General features: G+C 49.0%; 1 protein-coding gene across 2 annotated transcripts in view; it reads right to left on the bottom strand.

The window, feature by feature from the left end:
* Positions 1 to 21,713, bottom strand: part of LOC120049670 (dedicator of cytokinesis protein 11-like) — a 135,815-nt gene that overhangs the window by 71,298 nt on the left and 42,804 nt on the right. The window contains exons 16-32 of one of the 2 annotated variants that reach the window (XM_038996016.1): positions 21,618 to 21,694; positions 21,294 to 21,478; positions 20,320 to 20,385; positions 18,357 to 18,449; positions 17,430 to 17,553; positions 17,118 to 17,239; positions 16,868 to 16,951; positions 16,684 to 16,773; positions 16,419 to 16,540; positions 16,103 to 16,172; positions 15,751 to 15,876; positions 14,527 to 14,598; positions 13,667 to 13,813; positions 13,114 to 13,197; positions 12,701 to 12,812; positions 11,857 to 11,895; positions 7,396 to 7,577 (exon numbers count right to left, since the gene is read on the bottom strand). In XM_038996016.1, coding sequence (XP_038851944.1) covers positions 7,396 to 7,577; positions 11,857 to 11,895; positions 12,701 to 12,812; positions 13,114 to 13,197; positions 13,667 to 13,813; positions 14,527 to 14,598; positions 15,751 to 15,876; positions 16,103 to 16,172; positions 16,419 to 16,540; positions 16,684 to 16,773; positions 16,868 to 16,951; positions 17,118 to 17,239; positions 17,430 to 17,553; positions 18,357 to 18,449; positions 20,320 to 20,385; positions 21,294 to 21,478; positions 21,618 to 21,694 — 1,795 coding nt within the window. The remainder of the gene's footprint in view (positions 1 to 7,395; positions 7,578 to 11,856; positions 11,896 to 12,700; positions 12,813 to 13,113; positions 13,198 to 13,666; positions 13,814 to 14,526; positions 14,599 to 15,750; positions 15,877 to 16,102; positions 16,173 to 16,418; positions 16,541 to 16,683; positions 16,774 to 16,867; positions 16,952 to 17,117; positions 17,240 to 17,429; positions 17,554 to 18,356; positions 18,450 to 20,319; positions 20,386 to 21,293; positions 21,479 to 21,617; positions 21,695 to 21,713) is intronic. The other variant, XM_038996017.1, reaches the window with a different exon arrangement.

Raw genomic sequence — 21,713 nt, 5'->3', positions numbered from 1 at the left:
TACTGGTGTAGCAGTCTGACTGTCTCCCCCCTCCTCACTCCTTGTACTGGTGTAGCAGTCTGTCTGTCTCCCCTCTCCTCACATTGTAGGTGTAGCAGTCTGTCTGTCTCCCCCTCCTCACCTTGTACTGGTGTAGCAGTCTGCTGTCTCCCCCCTCCTCACATTGTACGGGTGTAGCAGTCTGTCTGTCTCCCCCCTCCTCCCTTGTACTGGTGTAGCAGTCTGACTGTCTCCCCCCTCCTCACCTTGTACTGGTGTAGCAGTCTGTCTGTCTCCCCCTCCTCACATTGTACTGGTGTAGCAGTCTGACTGTCCCCCCCTCCTCACTTGTACTGGTGTAGCAGTCTGTCTGTCTCCCCTCTCCTCACTGTACTGTAGTATCAGTCTGTCTGTCCTCCCCCTCCTCACTTGTACTGGTGTGTGCAGTCTGTCTGTCTCCCCCCTCCTCACTTGTTACTGTGTAGCAGTCTGTCTGTCTCCCCCTCCTCACATTGTACTGGTGTAGCAGTCTGACTGTCTCCCCCCTCCTCACATTGTACTGGTGTAGCAGTCTGTCTGTCTCCCCCCTCCTCACCTTGTACTGGTGTAGCAGTCTGTCTGTCTCCCCCTCCTCACATTGTACTGGTGTAGCAGTCTGACTGTCTCCCCCCTCCTCACCTTGTACCTGGTGTAGTCAGTCTGTCTGTCTCCCCCCTCCTCACCTTGTACTGGTGTAGCAGTCTGACTGTCTCCCCCCTCCTCACATTGTACTGGTGTAGCAGTCTGTCTGTCTCCCCCTCCTCACCTTGTACTGGTGTAGCAGTCTGATGTCTGTCTCCCCCCTCCTCACATCACCTTGTACTTGTGTAGCATCTGTCTGTCTCCCCTCTCCTCACCTTGTACTGGTGTAGCAGTCTGCTGTCTCCCCTCCTCATGTTACTGGTGTAGCAGTCTGTCTGTCTCCCCCCTCCTCACTGTACTGGTGTAGCAGTCTGTCTGTCTCCCCCCTCCTCATGTTGTACTGGTGTACAGTCTGTCTGTCTCCCCCCTCCTCACGTTGTACTGGTGTAGCAGTCTGTTGTCTCCCCCCTCCTCATGTGTACTGGTGTAGCAGTCTGTACGGTCTCCCCCCTCCTCACCTTGTATGGTGTAGCAGTCTGACTGTCTCCCCCTCCTCACATTGTACTGGTGTAGCAGTCTGTCTGTCTCCCCATCCTCACATTGTACTGGTGTAGCAGTCTGTCTGTCTCCCCCCTCCTCACATTGTACTGGTGTAGCAGTCTGACTGTCTCCCCTCCTCACATTGTACTGGTGTAGCAGTCTGACTGTCTCCCCCCTCCTCACATGTACTGTTGTAGCAGTCTGTCTGTCTCCCCCTCCTCACTTGTACTGGTGTAGCAGTCTGACTGTCCTCCCCTCCTCCCACCTTGTACTGGTGTAGCAGTCTGTCTGTTTCCCCCCTCCTCACTTGTACTGGTGTAGCAGTCTTCTGTCTCCCCTCCTCACATTGTACTGGTGTAGCAGTCTGTCTGTCTCCCCCCTCCTCACATTGTACGGTGTAGCAGTCTGTCTGTCTCCCCCCTCCTCACATTGTACTGGTGTAGCAGTCTGTCTGTCTCCCCCTCCTCACATGTACTGGTGTAGCAGTCTGACTGTCTCCCCCCTCCTCACATTGTACTGGTGTAGCAGTCTGTCTGTCTCCCCCCTCCTCACATTGTACTGGTGTAGCAGTCTGCTGTCCCCCCCTCTCACTTGTACTGGTGTAGCAGTCTGACTGTCTCCCCCCTCCTCACATGTACTGTGTAGCAGTCTTCTGTCTCCCCCTCTCCCATTGTACTGGTGTAGCAGTCTGTCTGCTCTCTCCCCCTCCCCCCTCTCACTGTGTCTGGTGTAGCAGTCTGCTGTCTCCCCCTCCTCACATTGTACTGGTGTAGCGTCTGTCTGTCTCCCCCCTCCTCACCATTGTACTGGTGTAGCAGTCTGTCTGTCTCCCCCTCCTCACATTTGTACTGGTGTAGCAGTCTGTCTGCTCCCCCCTCCTCACATTGTACTGTGTAGCAGTCTGTCTGTCTCCCCCTCCTCACATTGTACTGGTGTACGCTGTCTGTCTGTCTCCCCCCTCCTCACATTGTACTGGTGTAGCAGTCTGTCTGTCTCCCCCCTCCTCACATTGTACTGGTGTAGCAGTCTGTCTGTCTCCCCCCTCCTCCATTGTACTGGTGTACAGTCTGTCTGTCTCCCCCTCCTCACTCTTGTACTGGTGTAGCAGTCTGCTGTCTCCCCTCCTCACATTGTACTGGTGTAGCAGTCTGACTGTCTCCCCCTCCTCACTTTGTACTGGTTGTAGCAGTCTGACTGTCTCCCCCTCCTCACCTTGTACTGGTGTAGCAGTCTGCTGTCTCCCCCCTCCTCACTTTGTACTGGTGTAGCAGTCTGTCTGTCTCCCCTCCTCACATTGTACTGGTGTAGCAGTCTGTCTGTCTCCCCCCTCCTCACTTGTACTGGTGTAGCAGTCTGTCTGTCTCCCCTCCTCACTTGTACTGGTGTAGCAGTCTGACTGTCTCCCCCCTCCTCACTTGTACTGGTGTGCAGTCTGTCTGTCTCCCCCTCCTCACATTGTACTGGTGTAGCAGTCTGCTGTCTCCCCCTCCTCACCTTGTACTGTGTAGCAGTCTGTCTGTCTCCCCCCTCCTCACTTGTACTGGTGTAGCAGTCTGACTGTCTCCCCCCTCCTCCATTGTAACTGGTGTAGCAGTCTGACTGTCTCCCCCCTCCTCACATTGTACTGGTGTAGCAGTCTGTCTGTCTCCCCCCTCCTCACCTTGTACTGGTGTAGCAGTCTGACTGTTCCCCCCCTCCTCACTTGTAACGGTGTAGCAGTCTGTCTGTCTCCCCCTCCTCACATTGTACTGGTGTAGCAGTTCTGTCTGTCTCCCCCCTCCTCACATTACTGTGTGTAGCAGTCTGACTGTCCTCCCATCCTCACCTTGTACTGGTGTAGCAGTCTGTCTGTCTCCCTCCTCACATTGTACTGGTGTAGCAGTCTGACTGTCTCCCCCCTCCTCACCTTGTACTGGTGTAGCAGTCTGTCTGTCTCCCCTCTCCTCACCTTGTACTGTGTATCAGTCTGTCTGTCTCCCCCTCCTCACCTTGTACTGGTGTAGCAGTCTGTCTGTCTCCCCCTCCTCACCTTGTACTGGTGTAGCAGTCTGTCTGTCTCCCCCTCCTCACATTGTACTGGTGTAGCAGTCTGACGTCTCCCCCCTCCTCACCTTGTACTGGTGTAGCAGTCTGTCTGTCTCCCCCTCCTCACTTTGTACTGGGGTAGCAGTCTGTCTTCTCCCCTCTCACATTGTACTGGTGTAGCTCTGACTGTCTCCCCCTCCTCACCTTGTACTGGGTGTAGCAGTCTGTCTGTCTCCCCCCTCCTCACCTTGTACTGGTGTAGCAGTCTGACTGTCTCCCCCCTCCTCACATTGTACTGGTGTAGCAGTCTGTCTGTCTCCCCCCTCCTCACCTTGTACTGGTGTAGCAGTCTGACTGTCTGTCTCCCCCCTCCTCACCTTGTACTGATGTAGCAATCTGTCTGTCTCCCCTCTCCTCACCTTGTACTGGTGTAGCAGTCTGACTGTCTCCCCCCTTCTCATGTTGTACTGGTGTAGCAGTCTGTCTGTCTCCCCCCTCCTCACGTTGTACTGGTGTAGCAGTCTGACTGTCTCCCCCTCCTCATGTTGTACTGGTGTAGCAGTCTGTCTGTCTCCCCCCTCCTCACGTTGTACTGGTGTAGCAGTCTGACTGTCTCCCCCCTCCTCATGTTGTACTGGTGTAGCAGTCTGACTGTCTCCCCCCTCCTCACCTTGTACTGGTGTAGCAGTCTGTCTGTCTGTCTCCCCCTCCTCACCTTGTACTGGTGTAGCAGTCTGTCTGTCTCCCCCTCCTCACCTTGTACTGGTGTAGCAGTCTGACTGTCTCCCCCCTCCTCACCTTGTACTGGTGTAGCAGTCTGTCTGTCTCCCCTCTCCTCACCTTGTACTGGTGTAGCAGTCTGTCTGTCTCCCCCCTCCTCACCTTGTACTGGTGTAGCAGTCTGTCTGTCTCCCCCCTCCTCACATTGTACTGGTGTAGCAGTCTGTCTGTCTCCCCCCTCCTCACGTTGTACTGGTGTAGCAGTCTGACTGTCTCCCCCCTCCTCACCTTGTACTGGTGTAGCAGTCTGTCTGTCTCCCCCCTCCTCACCTTGTACTGGTGTAGCAGTCTGTCTGTCTCCCCCCTCCTCACCTTGTACTGGTGTAGCAGTCTGACTGTCTCCCCCCTCCTCACGTTGTACTGGTGTAGCAGTCTGTCTGTCTCCCCCTCCTCACATTGTACTGGTGTAGCAGTCTGTCTGTCTCCCCCCTCCTCACGTTGTACTGGTGTAGCAGTCTGTCTGTCTCCCCCTCCTCACATTGTACTGGTGTAGCAGTCTGTCTGTCTCCCCCCTCCTCACGTTGTACTGGTGTAGCAGTCTGTCTGTCTCCCCCCTCCTCACATTGTACTGGTGTAGCAGTCTGTCTGTCTCCCCCCTCCTCACGTTGTACTGGTGTAGCAGTCTGTCTGTCTCCCCCTCCTCACATTGTACTGGTGTAGCAGTCTGACTGTCTCCCCCCTCCTCACGTTGTACTGGTGTAGCAGTCTGTCTGTCTCCCCCCTCCTCACATTGTACTGGTGTAGCAGTCTGTCTGTCTCCCCCCTCCTCACGTTGTACTGGTGTAGCAGTCTGTCTGTCTCCCCCTCCTCACATTGTACTGGTGTAGCAGTCTGTCTGTCTCCCCCCTCCTCACCTTGTACTGGTGTAGCAGTCTGTCTGTCTCCCCCCTCCTCACATTGTACTGGTGTAGCAGTCTGTCTGTCTCCCCCCTCCTCATGTTGTACTGGTGTAGCAGTCTGTCTGTCTCCCCCTCCTCACATTGTACTGGTGTAGCAGTCTGTCTGTCTCCCCCCTCCTCACATTGTACTGGTGTAGCAGTCTGTCTGTCTCCCCCCTCCTCACATTGTACTGGTGTAGCAGTCTGTCTGTCTCCCCCCTCCTCACATTGTACTGGTGTAGCAGTCTGACTGTCTCCCCCCTCCTCACCTTGTACTGGTGTAGCAGTCTGACTGTCTCCCCCCTCCTCACATTGTACTGGTGTAGCAGTCTGTCTGTCTCCCCCCTCCTCACATTGTACTGGTGTAGCAGTCTGTCTGTCTCCCCCCTCCTCACATTGTACTGGTGTAGCAGTCTGACTGTCTCCCCCCTCCTCACATTGTACTGGTGTAGCAGTCTGTCTGTCTCCCCCCTCCTCACATTGTACTGGTGTAGCAGTCTGTCTGTCTCCCCCCTCCTCACATTGTACTGGTGTAGCAGTCTGTCTGTCTCCCCCCTCCTCACATTGTACTGGTGTAGCAGTCTGTCTGTCTCCCCCCTCCTCACCTTGTACTGGTGTAGCAGTCTGACTGTCTCCCCCCTCCTCACATTGTACTGGTGTAGCAGTCTGTCTGTCTCCCCCCTCCTCACCTTGTACTGGTGTAGCAGTCTGACTGTCTCCCCCCTCCTCACTTTGTACTGGTGTAGCAGTCTGACTGTCTCCCCCCTCCTCACCTTGTACTGGTGTAGCAGTCTGACTGTCTCCCCCCTCCTCACATTGTACTGGTGTAGCAGTCTGTCTGTCTCCCCATCCTCACATTGTACTGGTGTAGCAGTCTGTCTGTCTCCCCCCTCCTCACATTGTACTGGTGTAGCAGTCTGACTGTCTCCCCATCCTCACATTGTACTGGTGTAGCAGTCTGACTGTCTCCCCCCTCCTCACATTGTACTGGTGTAGCAGTCTGTCTGTCTCCCCCCTCCTCACATTGTACTGGTGTAGCAGTCTGACTGTCTCCCCCCTCCTCACCTTGTACTGGTGTAGCAGTCTGTCTGTCTCCCCTCTCCTCACCTTGTACTGGTGTAGCAATCTGTCTGTCTCCCCCCTCCTCACCTTGTACTGGTGTAGCAGTCTGACTGTCTCCCCCCTCCTCACCTTGTACTGGTGTAGCAGTCTGTCTGTCTCCCCCCTCCTCACCTTGTACTGGTGTAGCAGTCTGACTGTCTCCCCCCTCCTCACCTTGTACTGGTGTAGCAGTCTGTCTGTCTCCCCCTCCTCACATTGTACTGGTGTAGCAGTCTGACTGTCTCCCCCCTCCTCACCTTGTACTGGTGTAGCAGTCTGTCTGTCTCCCCTCTCCTCACCTTGTACTGGTGTATCAGTCTGTCTGTCTCCCCCCTCCTCACCTTGTACTGGTGTAGCAGTCTGTCTGTCTCCCCCCTCCTCACCTTGTACTGGTGTAGCAGTCTGTCTGTCTCCCCCTCCTCACATTGTACTGGTGTAGCAGTCTGACTGTCTCCCCCCTCCTCACCTTGTACTGGTGTAGCAGTCTGTCTGTCTCCCCCCTCCTCACTTTGTACTGGTGTAGCAGTCTGTCTGTCTCCCCCTCCTCACATTGTACTGGTGTAGCAGTCTGACTGTCTCCCCCCTCCTCACCTTGTACTGGTGTAGCAGTCTGTCTGTCTCCCCCCTCCTCACCTTGTACTGGTGTAGCAGTCTGACTGTCTCCCCCCTCCTCACCTTGTACTGGTGTAGCAGTCTGTCTGTCTCCCCCCTCCTCACATTGTACTGGTGTAGCAGTCTGTCTGTCTCCCCCTCCTCACCTTGTACTGGTGTAGCAGTCTGTCTGTCTCCCCCCTCCTCACCTTGTACTGGTGTAGCAGTCTGACTGTCTCCCCCCTCCTCACATTGTACTGGTGTAGCAGTCTGTCTGTCTCCCCCCTCCTCACCTTGTACTGGTGTAGCAGTCTGACTGTCTGTCTCCCCCCTCCTCACCTTGTACTGGTGTAGCAATCTGTCTGTCTCCCCTCTCCTCACCTTGTACTGGTGTAGCAGTCTGACTGTCTCCCCCCTCCTCATGTTGTACTGGTGTAGCAGTCTGTCTGTCTCCCCCCTCCTCACGTTGTACTGGTGTAGCAGTCTGACTGTCTCCCCCCTCCTCATGTTGTACTGGTGTAGCAGTCTGTCTGTCTCCCCCCTCCTCACGTTGTACTGGTGTAGCAGTCTGACTGTCTCCCCCCTCCTCATGTTGTACTGGTGTAGCAGTCTGACTGTCTCCCCCCTCCTCACCTTGTACTGGTGTAGCAGTCTGTCTGTCTGTCTCCCCCCTCCTCACCTTGTACTGGTGTAGCAGTCTGTCTGTCTCTCCTCCTCATATTGTATTGGTGTAGTGGTCTGTCTGTCTCTCCTCCTCATATTCTATTGGTGTACTGGTCTGTCTGTCTCTCCTCCTCATATTGTATTGGTGTAGTGGTCTGTCTGTCTCTCCTCCTCATATTCTATTGGTGTACTGGTCTGTCTGTCCCCTCCTCCTCACCTTGTACTGGGTGTAACGGTCGTCCATGGCGTGTTTGATGAGCAGGTTCTTCAGGACGGCCACGGCCAGCTGTCTGACCTCTGGTGACCCCTGCAGGGCCTCGGCCACCTCCCTCAGCAGCAGACCAACCAGGAAGTGGTTCTTACAGTAATCCTCCGTCAGCGCAGACTCCAGGCTCTGATCTGGGGTCATAGGTCAACATGGTTAGGTCATGCCCTAAATCACACCCTACCCTATTCCCTGGCCAAAAGCAGTGCATTATATAGTGAATAGGGCGCTCCGGTGAAAAGAAGGGCACTACATAGGAAACACATACGGGTACTAGCAGCAGGTGCAGACTACCCTGCTGTAATATAAAGGGGTGCATCTTTGACTTCAATCTGACTGGTAGCATTCAAGTGACATGGTAGATATCCTGTTGTTTCACTCATGGAACGATGTGTCTGACAAATTCCAGGGAGGAATGCGACAACATCACATGTTGAACACACTGACTCAGCAACCTTTTTCTCCAATGCAAAACACCACGACCTCCAATGAGGGAAATGAGAGAAACACCACCACCTCTAATGAGGGAAATCAGACAAACACCACCACCTCTAATGAAGGAAATGAGAGAAACACCACCACCTCTAATGAGGGAAATCAGACAAACACCATCACCTGAAATGAGGGAAATGAGAGAAACACCACCACCTCTAATGAGGGAAATGAGAGAAACACCACCACCTCTAATGAGGGAAATCAGACAAACACCACCACCTCTAATGAGGGAAATCAGACAAACACCACCACCTCCAATGAGGGAAATGAGAGAAACACCACCACCTCTAATGAGGGAAATCAGACTAACACCACCACCTCTAATGAGGGAAATAAAATAAACACCACCACCTCTAATGAGGGAAATGAGAGAAACACCACCACCTCTAATGAAGGAAATGAGAGAAACCCACCACCTCTAATGAGGGAAATCAGACAAACACCACCACCACTAATGAGGGAAATCAGACAAACACCACCACCTCCAATGAGGGAAATGAGAGAAACACCACCACCTCTAATGAGGGAAATCAGACAAACACCACCGCCTCCAATGAGGGAAATCAGACAAACACCACCACCTCTAATGAGGGAAATCAGACAAACACCACCATCTCTAATGAGGGAAATCAGACAAACACCACCACCTCTAATGAGGGAAATCAGACAAACACCACCATCTCTAATGAGGGAAATCAGACAAACACTACCACCTCTAATGAGGGAAATGAGAGAAACACCACCACCTCCAATGAGGGAAATCAGACAAAAACCACCACCTCCAATGAGGGAAATTTAGACAAAACACCACCACCTCTAATGAGGGAAATCAGACAAACACCACCACCTCTAATGAGGGAAATCAGACAAACACCACCACCTCTAATGAGGGAAATGAGAGAAACACCACCACCTCTAATGAGGGAAATCAGACAAACACCACCACCTCCAATGAGGGAAATCAGACAAACACCACCACCTCTAATGAGGGAAATCAGACAAAAACCACCACCTCTAATGAGGGAAATGAGAGAAACACCACCACCTCTAATGAGGGAAATCAGACAAACACCACCACCTCCAATGAGGGAAATCAGACAAACACCACCACCTCTAATGAGGGAAATGAGAGAAACACCACCACCTCCAATGAGGGAAATCAGACAAACACCACCACCTCTAATGAGGGAAATGAGAGAAACACTACCACCTCCAATGAGGGAAATCAGACAAACACCACCACCTCCAATGAGGGAAATCAGACAAACACCACCACCTCCAATGAGGTAAATCAGACAAACACCACCACCTCCAATGAGGGAAATCAGACAAACACCACCACCTCCAATGAGGGAAATCAGACAAACACCACCACCTCCAATGAGGGAAATCAGAGAAACACCACCACCTCCAATGAGGGAAATCAGACAAACACCACCACCTCTAATGAGGGAAATGAGAGAAACACCACCACCTCTAATGAGGGAAATGAGAGAAACACCACCACCTCTAATGAGGGAAATGAGACAAACACCACCACCTCTAATGAAGGAAATTAGAGAAACACCACCACCAATGAGGGAAATGAAAGAAACACCACCACTTCTAATGAGGGAAATTAGAGAAACACCACCACCTGAAATGAGGGAAATGAGAGAAACACCACCACCTCTAATGAGGGAAATGAGCCAAACACACCACTTCTAATGAGGGAAATCAGACAAACACCACCACCTCTAATGAAGGAAATGAGAGAAACACCACCACCAATGAGGGAAATGAGACAAACACCACCACTTCTAATGAGGGAAATGAGAGAAACACCACCACCTGAAATGAGGGAAATGAGAGAAACACCACCACCTCTAATGAGGGAAATGAGAGAAACACCACCACCTCCAATGAGGGAAATCAGACAAACACCACCACCTCTAATGAAGGAAGTGAGAGAAACACCACCACCTCTGAAGGAAATGAGAGAAACACCACCACCTCTAATGAGGGAAATGAGAGAAACACCACCACCTCTAATGAAGGAATTGAGAGAAACACCACCACCAATGAGGGAAATGAGAGAAACACCACCACCTCTAATGAGGGAAATCAGAGAAAAACCTGTGAGAGCATGAACCCCAAAGAAATAAACCACGAGGCAGAGCAGCTTCAAAGCATCTTGGCATTGATTCTACAAGTGTCTGGAACTCTATTGGAGGGATGCGACACCATTCTTCCAAGAGAAATTCCATCATTTGGTGCTTTGTTGATGGTGTTGGAAAACGCTGTCTCAGGCGCAGCTCCAGAATCTCCCATAAGTGTTCAATTGGGTTGAGATCTGGTGACTGAGACGGCCATGCCATTTGGTTTACATCGTTTTCATGCTCATCAAACCATTGAGTGACCACTCGTGCCCTGTGGAGAGGGGCATTGTCATCCTATAGGGGCATAGCCGAGGTAGCCAAAATAATGGCCTGCCCAGCATTTTTATACATGACCCTGAGCATGATGGGATGCTAATTGCTTGATAAACTCAGGAACCACACCTGTGTGGAAGCACCTGCTTTTAATATACTTTGTATTCCTCATTTACTTAAGTGTTTCCATTATTTTGGTAGTTACCTGTGTATATCAAATGTAAAAATGTATATAACATGTTTAGAGATGTAGGCTATATGTGTGGGTTTAGGCCAAAGACATCTCTCCACTACAGTAAAATATAAGGTGTGAGTGTTATTGATTAAATATTGTGTGTTTAAGAAATGTGTTTAAATAATCCCACACAGGTTGTTTTCTGATTTCCCCTCAGTTTCTCTCTGAACTGTTAATGGTGCTTTACTACAGTCAGACAGGACTAACAAGACTAGAGATTTGGAATGATAGACAGAGAGAGAGAGAGAGACAGAGACAGAGAGAGAGAGAGAGAGAGAAAGAGAGAGAGAGAGAGAGAGAGAGAGAAGGCAGAGAGAAGGCAGATATAGAGAGAAGTGAAGGCAGAGAGAGAGAGAGAGATGAGAATGCAGAGAGAGAAGTGAAGGCAGAAAGAGAGAAAGAAAGAGAGAGAGAGGAGAAGGCAGTGTGAGAGAGAAAGAAAGAGAGCGAGAGAGAGAGGAAAAGGCAGAGAGAGAAGGCAGAGAGAGAGAGAAGTGAAGGCAGAGAGTGAGAGAAAGAAAGAGAGAGAGAGAAGAAGGCAGAGAGGGAGAAGTGAAGGCAGAGAGAGTGAGAGAAAGAAAGAGAGAGTGAGAGAAAGAAAGAGAGAGAGAGAAGGCAGAGAGAAAAGGCAGAGAGAGAGGAGAAGGCAGAGAGAGAAGGCAGAGATAGAGAGAAGTGAATGCAGAGAGAGTGAGAGAAAGAGAGAGATAGAGAGAGGAGGCAGAGAGAGAAGTGAAGGCAGAGAGTGAGAGAAGTGAAGAGAGAGAGAGAGTGAGAGAAAGTGAAGGTAGAGAGTGAGAGAAAGAAAGAGAGAGAGAGAGAGAGGAGAGAAAAAGGCAGAGAGAGAAGTGAAGGCAGAGAGTGAGAGAAAGAAAAAGAGAAAGAAGTGAAGGCAGAGAGAGAGAAGGCAGAGAGAGAGAGAGAAGTGAAGGCAGAGAGAGTGAGAAAGAATGCAGTAGTCCCACAGGCAGAGGCAGCATGAAAGACTCTCCCCTCGTCTTTCAAGTCTGAAATCATCAATCAAAACATTCAAGAGAAGAAAATTTATTTGATTTCCACGATCCAAGCCAGCAAGAAGTGTGACAAACTCCAGGCCACTACAAAGCATTGGCCAAAGCAGGTGGTATGGAGGATGTTAGCAATCATGAAGAGTGAATTAATGAGTGTCCTGGATAGACGGGGCTAGCAGAAATGGGTTGGTTAGTGGCGTGCGGTGTCAGTTGGCGTTCAAACTGCAAACGTGTCGGTTGATGTTGTGGAGGCATCACCTACCTACTGCGCCAAAAATCTCCGTCGCGTACGAAATAAAATCTAACGACCACAAGCAAAACAAAACAAAAGGGAGGAGAAAAATTAGGAAATTAAATGAACATACCATGCATTAGTATTATCAGAACACACTATGGCTGTGGTGGGGTGAAAAACAGTCATAGAATTCCTTTTACAACCCTCCTTTTGCTGGACTCCGCATGGTCTGCTCTGTAATAGACTTGTGTGTGAACTGGTGAGTGGGCCAAACTAATGAGGCAGATTAGTGGCGGGGGGAGGGGGGGGGTTGTGGTTTGTAAGTGAGGGTGATGTAACAGATCATAGGAGCACAGCTTTGGTCTTCGTAGTGTATACTGGTTTTTGCAATACAGTTACAATAATTGATACATTAAAGGGAAAGTTCACCACTTTTCAAACTCGTACCGGTACCCCCTGTATATATAGCCATGCTATTGTTATTTTACCGCTGCTCTTTAATTATTTGTTACTTTTATTTCTCATTTTTTACTTATCCATTTTTTTTTTTTTTTTTTTTAACTTAACAGGTATTTCTCTTAAAACGGCATTGTTGGTTAAGGGCTTGTAAGTAAGTATTTCACTGTAAGGTCTACACCTGTTGTATTTGGCACATGTGACAAATAACATTTCAATTGATATTGAGGATGAATATTAGGTTGAAAAGTGGTGAAATGTCCCTTTAAGTGACCAGGACAAAGGAAAACCAGCAGCAATGCAGAACAGGAAGGCCTAATTTGTGCCTCCCAGGATTACGTGTGTGGCAGTGGCAGGGATCAAATGCAGGTAGGGAGTTGACCGGACAGAGGCGCATGGCGAGAGAGCAGCTTACCCTGAACTCTCTGCAGCTTGGTGCGTCCAAAAGCCATGGGCAGGTTAAGCGGGATGTAGTGCTCGTGGTTACACACCGTCATGAGGAAGTCAAACTTCATCTCGGTCAAGACCTGTCGGTCAACAAACAACTCCAGCGTTACAAAACAAGATTAAACAAACAAGATACTATTTTTTCATCCTGAAAATAAAAAAAGATTAGAGGATTTCCATCAACATTTCCATAAAATGTTATGTTGATTTTAATCAGTTAGTCAAATATGCTGAAGCATATATTTGACTACCAGTGCCACACACAACACATGTACTGTCAATAGAGGCCTGTATACAGGGCTGTGTTGTTGTTCCACTGTTGCAATAAGAATACATAATCAGACATGGTAGAGAAGAGGGGTTGTTGCTATTGTCCAGTACCTTGGGGTCTTTAAGGGTGAAGCCACACATGTAGTCGTTGACCAGGCTGAAGCCAAAGCCTCTGTTCATGAAGGTGAGACAGCGCTGTGGAAGGGGGCCACAGATTAGGAGGACTAACCAAGACCAGGACTAACCAACTAAGCACACCAAGACCATCTTTCATATACAGTGCTTGACTTGCAGTACACGGAGTTCACCACACATTACCGTTGCTATCGGAAGGGAGTTTGGTGTTCGACCTGGACCTTCAATATCAACCACAGCAGGCCGCTGAGGGGAGGACGGCTCATAATAACGGCTGGAACGGAGCGAACAAAATGGCATCGAACACATGTGGAAACCATGTGTTTGATGTATTTGACACCATTCCACTGATTCCGCTCCAGCCATCACCAGGAGCCCATCCTCTCCCAATTAAGGTGCCACCAACTTCCTGTGATATTAACAGTAAATCCCCCCCCCCCCCCCCGAGCAGCGATAATGTATTTGGTATTATTTCTGTCCTGTGTGGTTCAGGTAATGTATGGGGGCCTGTAGTGTATGGGGGCCTGACCTTGATGAAGCCAGCCAGGCTGAGGTTGACACAGCGGGCCTCCTCGGGAATCTCAACATGGCGGATGGTGATGTGAGGCATGATGGACAGTAGTAGGGACTGTAGGGCCTGGTGGAAACTGTCTGGAAACCTCTGGGCACGGGGCATCTGGTAAAACATATTCAGTTCAATGAGACCAAAGTAAACGACATATATATATCAATCTTATATTACCTAATAGGAAGTGTGCGCTTCTACTCATTGAGAAACAGGTTTCTTTCCCAATAGAAGGCTGGCTAAGAGGTTAAACTCTCTGAAATGTGCACAGCTTGTAACATCCTCAACTTTGCCAGAGAACGTTCTATCAATTGTATTATTACTGCGCTCTATTTCAGCAACCTTAGTTTATCTTAGAGGTGCTGCAGTAGAGGCCATAGTCTGGATGTTACTGGGACTGTTTAGAAACTGTTGGCAAGATAAGAGTATGACTAGGAGCATCCCCATCACCAGCTCAACTAAAAGTTAAAAACTTTCCGGGGAAAAAAAAGGAGAACAGAAATACTTGTGTGGGAGTGGAGTGTCATTTCTGGGAACGTGTAAGTGTGGTGTGTGTGTGTGTGTGTGCGGTGCACAAGAGACACAAGCATGTCGAATGAGGAAGAATGTGTTGCCACATTTTCACGGTGAGGAAAGAGAGACTGAACTGAAACGCCCTGGCACTCGACAGAGAAATATTGGCATGTACAAGACAGAGAACTCTCGAATCTTCGTAACAACACACCTGAGGGAGTGCCAGTGAAAGCTGGCGTGTGCCTGCGTGTACACCGTACTTCATGTGGGACACAAGATAAACCCTTCATCAGAATAGAACATTTGCCAACCTTGATCCTGTTGCCCTCCTGCAGGTACTGGGCCATGGACTTGGCCATGGTCTCGAAGAAGAACCAGGAATACTAGAAAAGAGGATGAGAGACAGAGGACGTTGGAACTACTCCTCAATTGTGAAGCATTTAGAATGCGTCCCAATTCGACCACCATGTTCCCTACATAGTGCACTACTTTTGACCAGAGCCCTGGTCAAAACTAGTGCACTATAAATGGAACAGGGTGCCATTTGGGACGGACACTTACTAAGAGAGATCATATCAACAGTCTGACAAATGTCAAAACACCACTGGGCTCTGTAATATAGGCTTAGTGTCCAATAATCCAGGGTATAATGATAATAGATAGAAAACTGCATTTGAAAATGTCTGTGAAAACATTCTTAGTGGTGGTGACATAATAATGTTGAGAATTCTCTTTCAAAGAACAAGTGGCTGGTGCCACCGGCTGGTCAGTATGGGAATCGCAATTTTCTGATTGAGCATGCACGCTGGCTGGCTGGCTGGCACACACACACACACACACACACACACACACACACACACACACACACACACACACACACACACACACACACACACACACACACACACACACACACACACACACACACACGTTTTACTATCCTTATGGGGAACTAACATTTATTTCCATTCAAAATCCTATTTGTCCAAACCCCTAACCTTAATTCTAAACCTAACCTTAACTCCTAACCCTAACTGCTAAGCTTATTATAGCCGTTGTCCTTGTGGGGACCTGGGAAATGTCCCCACAACAGAGGATTTTGGGGGATTTCCAAGTACCCACGCACGCCCACAAACACACATATATGTTTTACTATCCTTATAGGGAACTAAAGTTTATTTCCATTCAAAATCCTATTTGCCCTAACCTCTAACCATAATCTTAAACCTAACCCTAATTGTAATCCTAACCCTTAACCTAACCTTGAAGCTTATAATAGCCGTTGTCCTTGTGGGGACCTGGGAAATATCCCCACGACGGAGAATATGGGGGGGATTTCCGGCAACACACACGCACACGCACGCACCACACAAACAAACAAACAAACAAACAAACAAACAAACAAACAAACAAACACACACACACACACACACACACACACACACACACACACACACACACACACACACACACACACACACACACACACACACACACACACACATACACACACACACACACAAACAAACACACACCTTGAGCAGCTTGTTGCTGGTGTTGAAGTCCGCTGTCTGTTTGAGGATGGCTGTGACGGCGGTGGCCAGTACCTCATGAGTGGTCCCAGAGTTCCCAGACACTGGGCCGTTGTTCACAAACACGTACTTGGAACACAACACAAAGACAGCCGTTAATACACAACCTTTACATGATCCCTTTTTCATGGTCTGAAAAATGGATCCAAGCTCAACATTATCCCCAAAAAGTTACTTTCAACTGAAAATGCATCACCCATCTTAATAATCACAGCTAAGGCAAGGACCAGGCCTTGATCCTAGGCTTGATTCTGGTCACTAGTGACTGTCTTGTGTGTGATGCCTGGCGTTATACCTTGAGAAAAGAGCGCAGGTAGTTTTCCAGCCCCTCCTCGTGGCACCGGGAAACGATGTGTATAATCACACTGAAGGAATAGAACATTATCATTAGCATTGCAAATAATCATTTGCTCTTAACTGGCTTAGTTAAATAAAGGTTCAGTAAAAAATACAATTATGATAATTACGTAGCGCAGCAAATATCCATTGAATTAACGTTTCCCCCCCAAAAAAGCAGTTGTAACTCACTTTCACAAACCATGACTATGTCTATGTCACTATGTCATGGGGTCAGACCATGATGACGTCACAGGGTCAGAGGTCAGACTCACCGGGTGGAGTTGACAGCGATTTCGTTGGCCTCTTTGGTTGCTGTGTTGAGGACCTCAAACAGCTGCATCAGCACAGTGGGGAGGAACTTAATGATGACCTTAGTCTCCATGGCATGCAGGCACTGAGAGAGCGAGAGGGAGGGAGGGAGGGATGGAGATGGAGAAAGAGAGAAATGGAGCGAGGGAGGGGGGAGAAAAAGTCAGAGAGAGACAGCAATACAGAACGACGGTGTAAAATACTCCACAGCAGGCGTGTCTCTCTCACCTTCAGATACTTGATGAGTTCTGCTGGGTTTCCCTCTGAGGAGGACCTCATCAGCTGGCAGTGCTGGAAGAACTTGTGGAGGTGCAGATCCTACACAGGGAAACACAGGACACAGCTGTCTGATGGCGTGTTTGTCACAACAGCTTGGCCAAGTTGTTTCAATGTCGGCAGGTAGAAGACATACCTGGGGGTATATTGTTGACGCTACATTGGTCTTCGCTTTGAACAGTGGCTTGTTGTTTTCTACCCATTTTATATCGGGTGCTGACTGTAAGGGTGACAACACACGAATACAACAATGTCATTTTAGTACTCTTTCGCCAAATGTTTTAATGTTTTAAATCAGTGTCATCGCAGTCATTTGTCACTAGAACACAAGCAGGGGATAGCTCTTCCTTGACCCCAGGTGTTCTCCACTGAACAGAGGGTTGTACCTTCTTGGCGTCCTGGGTCTTGTCATAGAGGTATCCTGGGGGCAGGGTGGCAGACACAGGCAGCTGTAGCTCTATGGACTGCATCCTGCCGTCCTTCAACAGGGGGGACCAGGAGTAGCCCACTGTTACAGAGGGAGGGATGAACAGGTAAGGTAATGGAGGAAGACACACACACACACACACACACACACACACACACACACACACACACACACACACACACACACACACACACACACACACACACACACACACACACACACACACACACACAAACAAACACACACACACACACACCGCCCCTAGTCTTACCCAGGGACTCCACTCCCTCTCTCTTCTTGGTGCTGGTCTTGGTACTGATCTCACAGCTGATGTGGTAGAAGGTAAAGAGGATGTGGTGTTTCTCATGGACATGGACCGGCAGCTCAATCTTTACCTGCACAGATCGATACACGATCAACATGGACGTTAGTGTTTTCAAAATTCTCATCTCACTTGACCCAAGATTTTAAACTAAAAAGTCCTTCTGGAAGTGCCATTAGAAATACCCCAGAACGAGTCACAAACCTATCATTCTAGATACAACGGTACATATTTCTCAATGTCAGAAATAGTACGACTAAGCCAAAGCAAAACGATTCATATCTTTACCACTAGGGGGCAGCAAGAGTGAGTAGTGGAATGTTCACCCTGCCTGCACGTGTGCTCTGTGTCAGAGGAAATGACACACGGCGAGCCTAGCCAATAACGTTTGCTTCTTTCATTAAACTAATTCCAACCTGGGGTCTAATATGACTTGGTTATGTGTCACAACGAATAGTGTGGTCCTTTCCCTTAAAATCTTGTTGAAACAGGGCTCCCTGATAAAGTAACTCATTACCAAAGCAGCAGTCCAGAGAGATCAGAGCAGTGAAGGGGTCTTGGATGGTGTGTGTGGGGTTCTAATCCTTATGCCATAGACCAGATGGCCCCCGTCCCAGTCAACGTCTCTGTGTCTGTGACAGTGTCCTGATCTCACCTCTCTCTCTCTCTCTCCCTCTGGTGGGTATCAGACCAGCCCAGTGTGAGCCAGACCAGAGCCCCTGCTCTGGGCTAGATTATAGGATTAACGAAGCCCTAATGACTGGACTTTGGCCACTGAGGACTTCCAACAGTAACAGTAACAATTGCAGGGAGTAATTGATGTGGCATAGCAAATCAGGGAAAAGGCCAGGTTTATTACGCAAATTGTTCTCTGACCTCGTTGTAAAACTCAGGGCTCTGGTTGTGGTGGAGGACGGCCGCACAGGCACTGGTGGTGAAGAGTGTCTCTCCTGGCTTTCCGTAGATACACTGAAACACACACACACACACACACATTATTATTAATCTACTGCTCATCTGCTGATGTTGCATGGGCATGTCAGTGAGTAAGACGACAGCAATCTGTGGGCAATGCGAAATAATTAGACCGAAATGCTGTTAAAGAACTGTACAATCACACCTCAAATACTTGCAACACAAGCAAACCACGGCCACGAACGACGGGGAAAACGAGCTTGTTCACCAGTGTAAGTTAGTTAGAGGTGAGAATGTAGTATGTAGGATGTGAGAGTTTAAACGGAACTAAACTAAGTGGAGACCCCAGGAGAGGGAAGGAGGAGGGGGCCGGCTGAGCTGCCTAAGCCCAGGCGTGTGATGTGGCCCTGACCTAGATAGATCCTCTGACCCTGGGCTGGACGGGAAGGCCTTTTGTGGGGTAAGGTACTGTGGGTAAAACTCAATGCTAGTCCAGGCAGAGGTCTAGATAATTGATCGTGACAGGGCGGACACAGTGAGGAGGAGGAGAAGGGGGGGAGGGGTCATTTAGTGCAGTAATTACAATGTTGATTCCTTGGGTCATTTTCTAATTGACCAAAGTATGAGTGTGTGAAGGAGGCCCTTAGAAAGGACAGAGCTCAAATGATCAGCTTAGTCTGAAGGGGAATGTTTGATCATTCCTAATTATCAGTACTGTCTCAAAAGGAAACTGAGAGGACATGCCGAGTGGTGGTCCTTAGAAAGGACAGAGTGAGCAGAGCTCAAATGACCAGCCCGGTCTCAGAGATAGTTGGCCTCTTTCCAGTGGAGAATACGCTGTTTCAGATCATGTGATTACGGGTTGTGTACCAGCATGGAAAAAGCAGTGCCTTCAGAACCCTGTTCCCGCGGCGACAACACGCTGAAGTGTGGTCTGATGATTACACAGTGAGGGTGTAGGCCCGGTCCCTGGCTAGAAGGGCCGACTGGAATCTTCAGTCTTTTCTGCAGAATGGGCTGAGAGACATCTCTGTTCCTACATTTTAAGCATAGAAGTCCATGGAGCAAACTACAGTGCACCATCAATGAGGCAGACGCTCACTATTGGAGGACCAAAATGAATGAGCCTTTGGGCTTCAGTGTGTTCATCCTTGATGCAGTCGTTTTTGAATGCACTCTATGTAATGTTGTCTCCACCTGAAGCGGTTTCTTTGTGTTTTTAATGATCAAATAAATATAGTAATGAATTCATACAGCTCCAGCAACCTACAGCACAGTGTGACATGGGTTATCGCTCCTTCTATTAGAGCCGGTGTAAAGTCCAGGAACTGTGCTAGTTGGTTTCCGCTGTGTGCTAAATGGAGAGGTGTGCTGTGACGTTGGCCCGACCCTGCTGTTTGTCAACACTTTATTATGCCCGAGAAAAGACTTTGTTCCTAGCCAGACTGTGTGATAAATAATCTCTCTCACTGGGTCTGTGGAAGCCTGTTTGAGTGCAGTGAACAGTGAGGGATTCTGTCTGGTGGAAAAAACTATTCCATGGTCGTCGAATGGAGGTTTCCACCCACAAATATTCGACGTGTGCGGATGTTCCTCAACGAGAGAGAGAGAGAGAGAGAGAGAGAGAGAGAGAGAAGGAAGGAAAAAGAGAGAGCGAGGGAGAAAGAAAGAGAGCGTGAGAGAGAGAAAGAGAGAAAGAGAGCGTGAGAGAGAGCGCGAGATAAAGAGATTGAGAGAGAAAGAAGGAGAGAGAGAGAGCTCTCATTATCTCCCCTTGCCAGCTGTAATAACTGGCTAAGCTTCTGTAAGAGGCCTTTTCTCTCCTCCGCGACTCCACTGTAGTAGTGACTTGAACTTTGTCAACTCCTGGGGATCCCAGTCATTTTCAGTCGATCAGACGTTACAGTATCATCCAAACGCTCACCTTTAGAGGGGCCGCGCCTTCTTCGTCAGAGTCTCTGAACTGTACACACACCGCTACGTTTCTTGCCTGGAAGGATAAAAGACAGTCAATACAATAACTCAACCCAGGAAGGACGACAGTCGGTGAATGATAATGTGAGCTGTAAACCCAATCACCCACTGAACTCAATGTGTACTGAACAAAAAAATATAAACGCAACATGCAACAATTTCAACAGTTTTATTGAGTTACAGTTCATACAAGGAAATTAGTCAATTGAAATAAATAAATTAGGCCCTGATCTATTGATTTCACATGACTGTGCAGGGGCGCAGCCATAGGGCTCCCCCCTACTTGGGAGACAGGCCAAGCCAATCAGAATATTTTTCACCCCACAAAAGGGCTTTATTACAGACAGAAATACTCCTCAGTTTCATCAGCTGTCCTGGTGGCTGGTCTCAGACAATCCCGCAGGTGAAGAAGCTGGATGTGGAGTTCCTGGGATGGCGTGGCTACACGTGGTCTGTGGTTGTGAGGCCGGTTGGACATACTGCCAAATTCTTTAAAATGACGTTGGAGAGAAATGAACATGAAATTCTCTGGCAAAAGCTCTGGTCAGCATGCCAATTGCACGCTCCCGCAAAACCTGATACATCTGTGGCATTGTTTTATGTGACAAAACTGCACATTTTAGAGTGGCCTTTGATTGCCCCCAGCACAAGGTGCACCTGTGTAATGAGCATGCTGTTTAATCAGCTTCTTGATATGCCACACCTGTCAGGTGGAATGGATTATCTTGGGAAAGGAGAAATGCTCACTAACAGGGACGTAAAAACATCATTTGCGCACAACGTTTGAGAGAAATTTGTTTTTTGTGTGTATGGAACATTTCTGGGGCCTTTAAATCAGCTCGTGAAACATGGGACCGACCCTTTACATGTTGCGTTGTTGTTGTTATTATTTGCACACATATCTCCCTCCCACCTTTCACCCACCTTTGCGAAGGTCTTCTGGTTGTCGTATTTCAGCTGCAGGGGATAGACATACAGGTGGTTCTTGTAGACAGTGAAGGGGTAGTTGTACTTGGCCTCCTCAGGGAGAAACTCCTCCATCTCCACTGAGACCCTCTCACACTTCTCCTCAAAGGGCTTGACTGGGATGTACGACGAGGTCACCGTGTCTGAGGGAGAACAGTGGAGGACGTCAGTGGCACTGTCAACCAATGAAATGGGTTATATGGCACGATTGTCAGTCAACCGTTCAATATTATTCAGTCAAATGTAAACAGCGGACTAGGGAAAATAGGGGAAACTACCCACTTGAGAAGTCCGGAGGCACACACTCGATGGTGACATTCAGCTGTCCAGGGATAGTCTGCAGCTTGCTCTTCTCTGGCCTGTAGGGGTGAAAGTGTA

Source organism: Salvelinus namaycush, chromosome 6 (genome assembly GCF_016432855.1).
Source record: "Salvelinus namaycush isolate Seneca chromosome 6, SaNama_1.0, whole genome shotgun sequence".
Lineage (NCBI taxonomy): Eukaryota > Metazoa > Chordata > Actinopteri > Salmoniformes > Salmonidae > Salvelinus > Salvelinus namaycush.
Note: the sequence above shows the minus strand (reverse complement) of the source record. Positions and strands in the feature narration are given on the sequence as shown.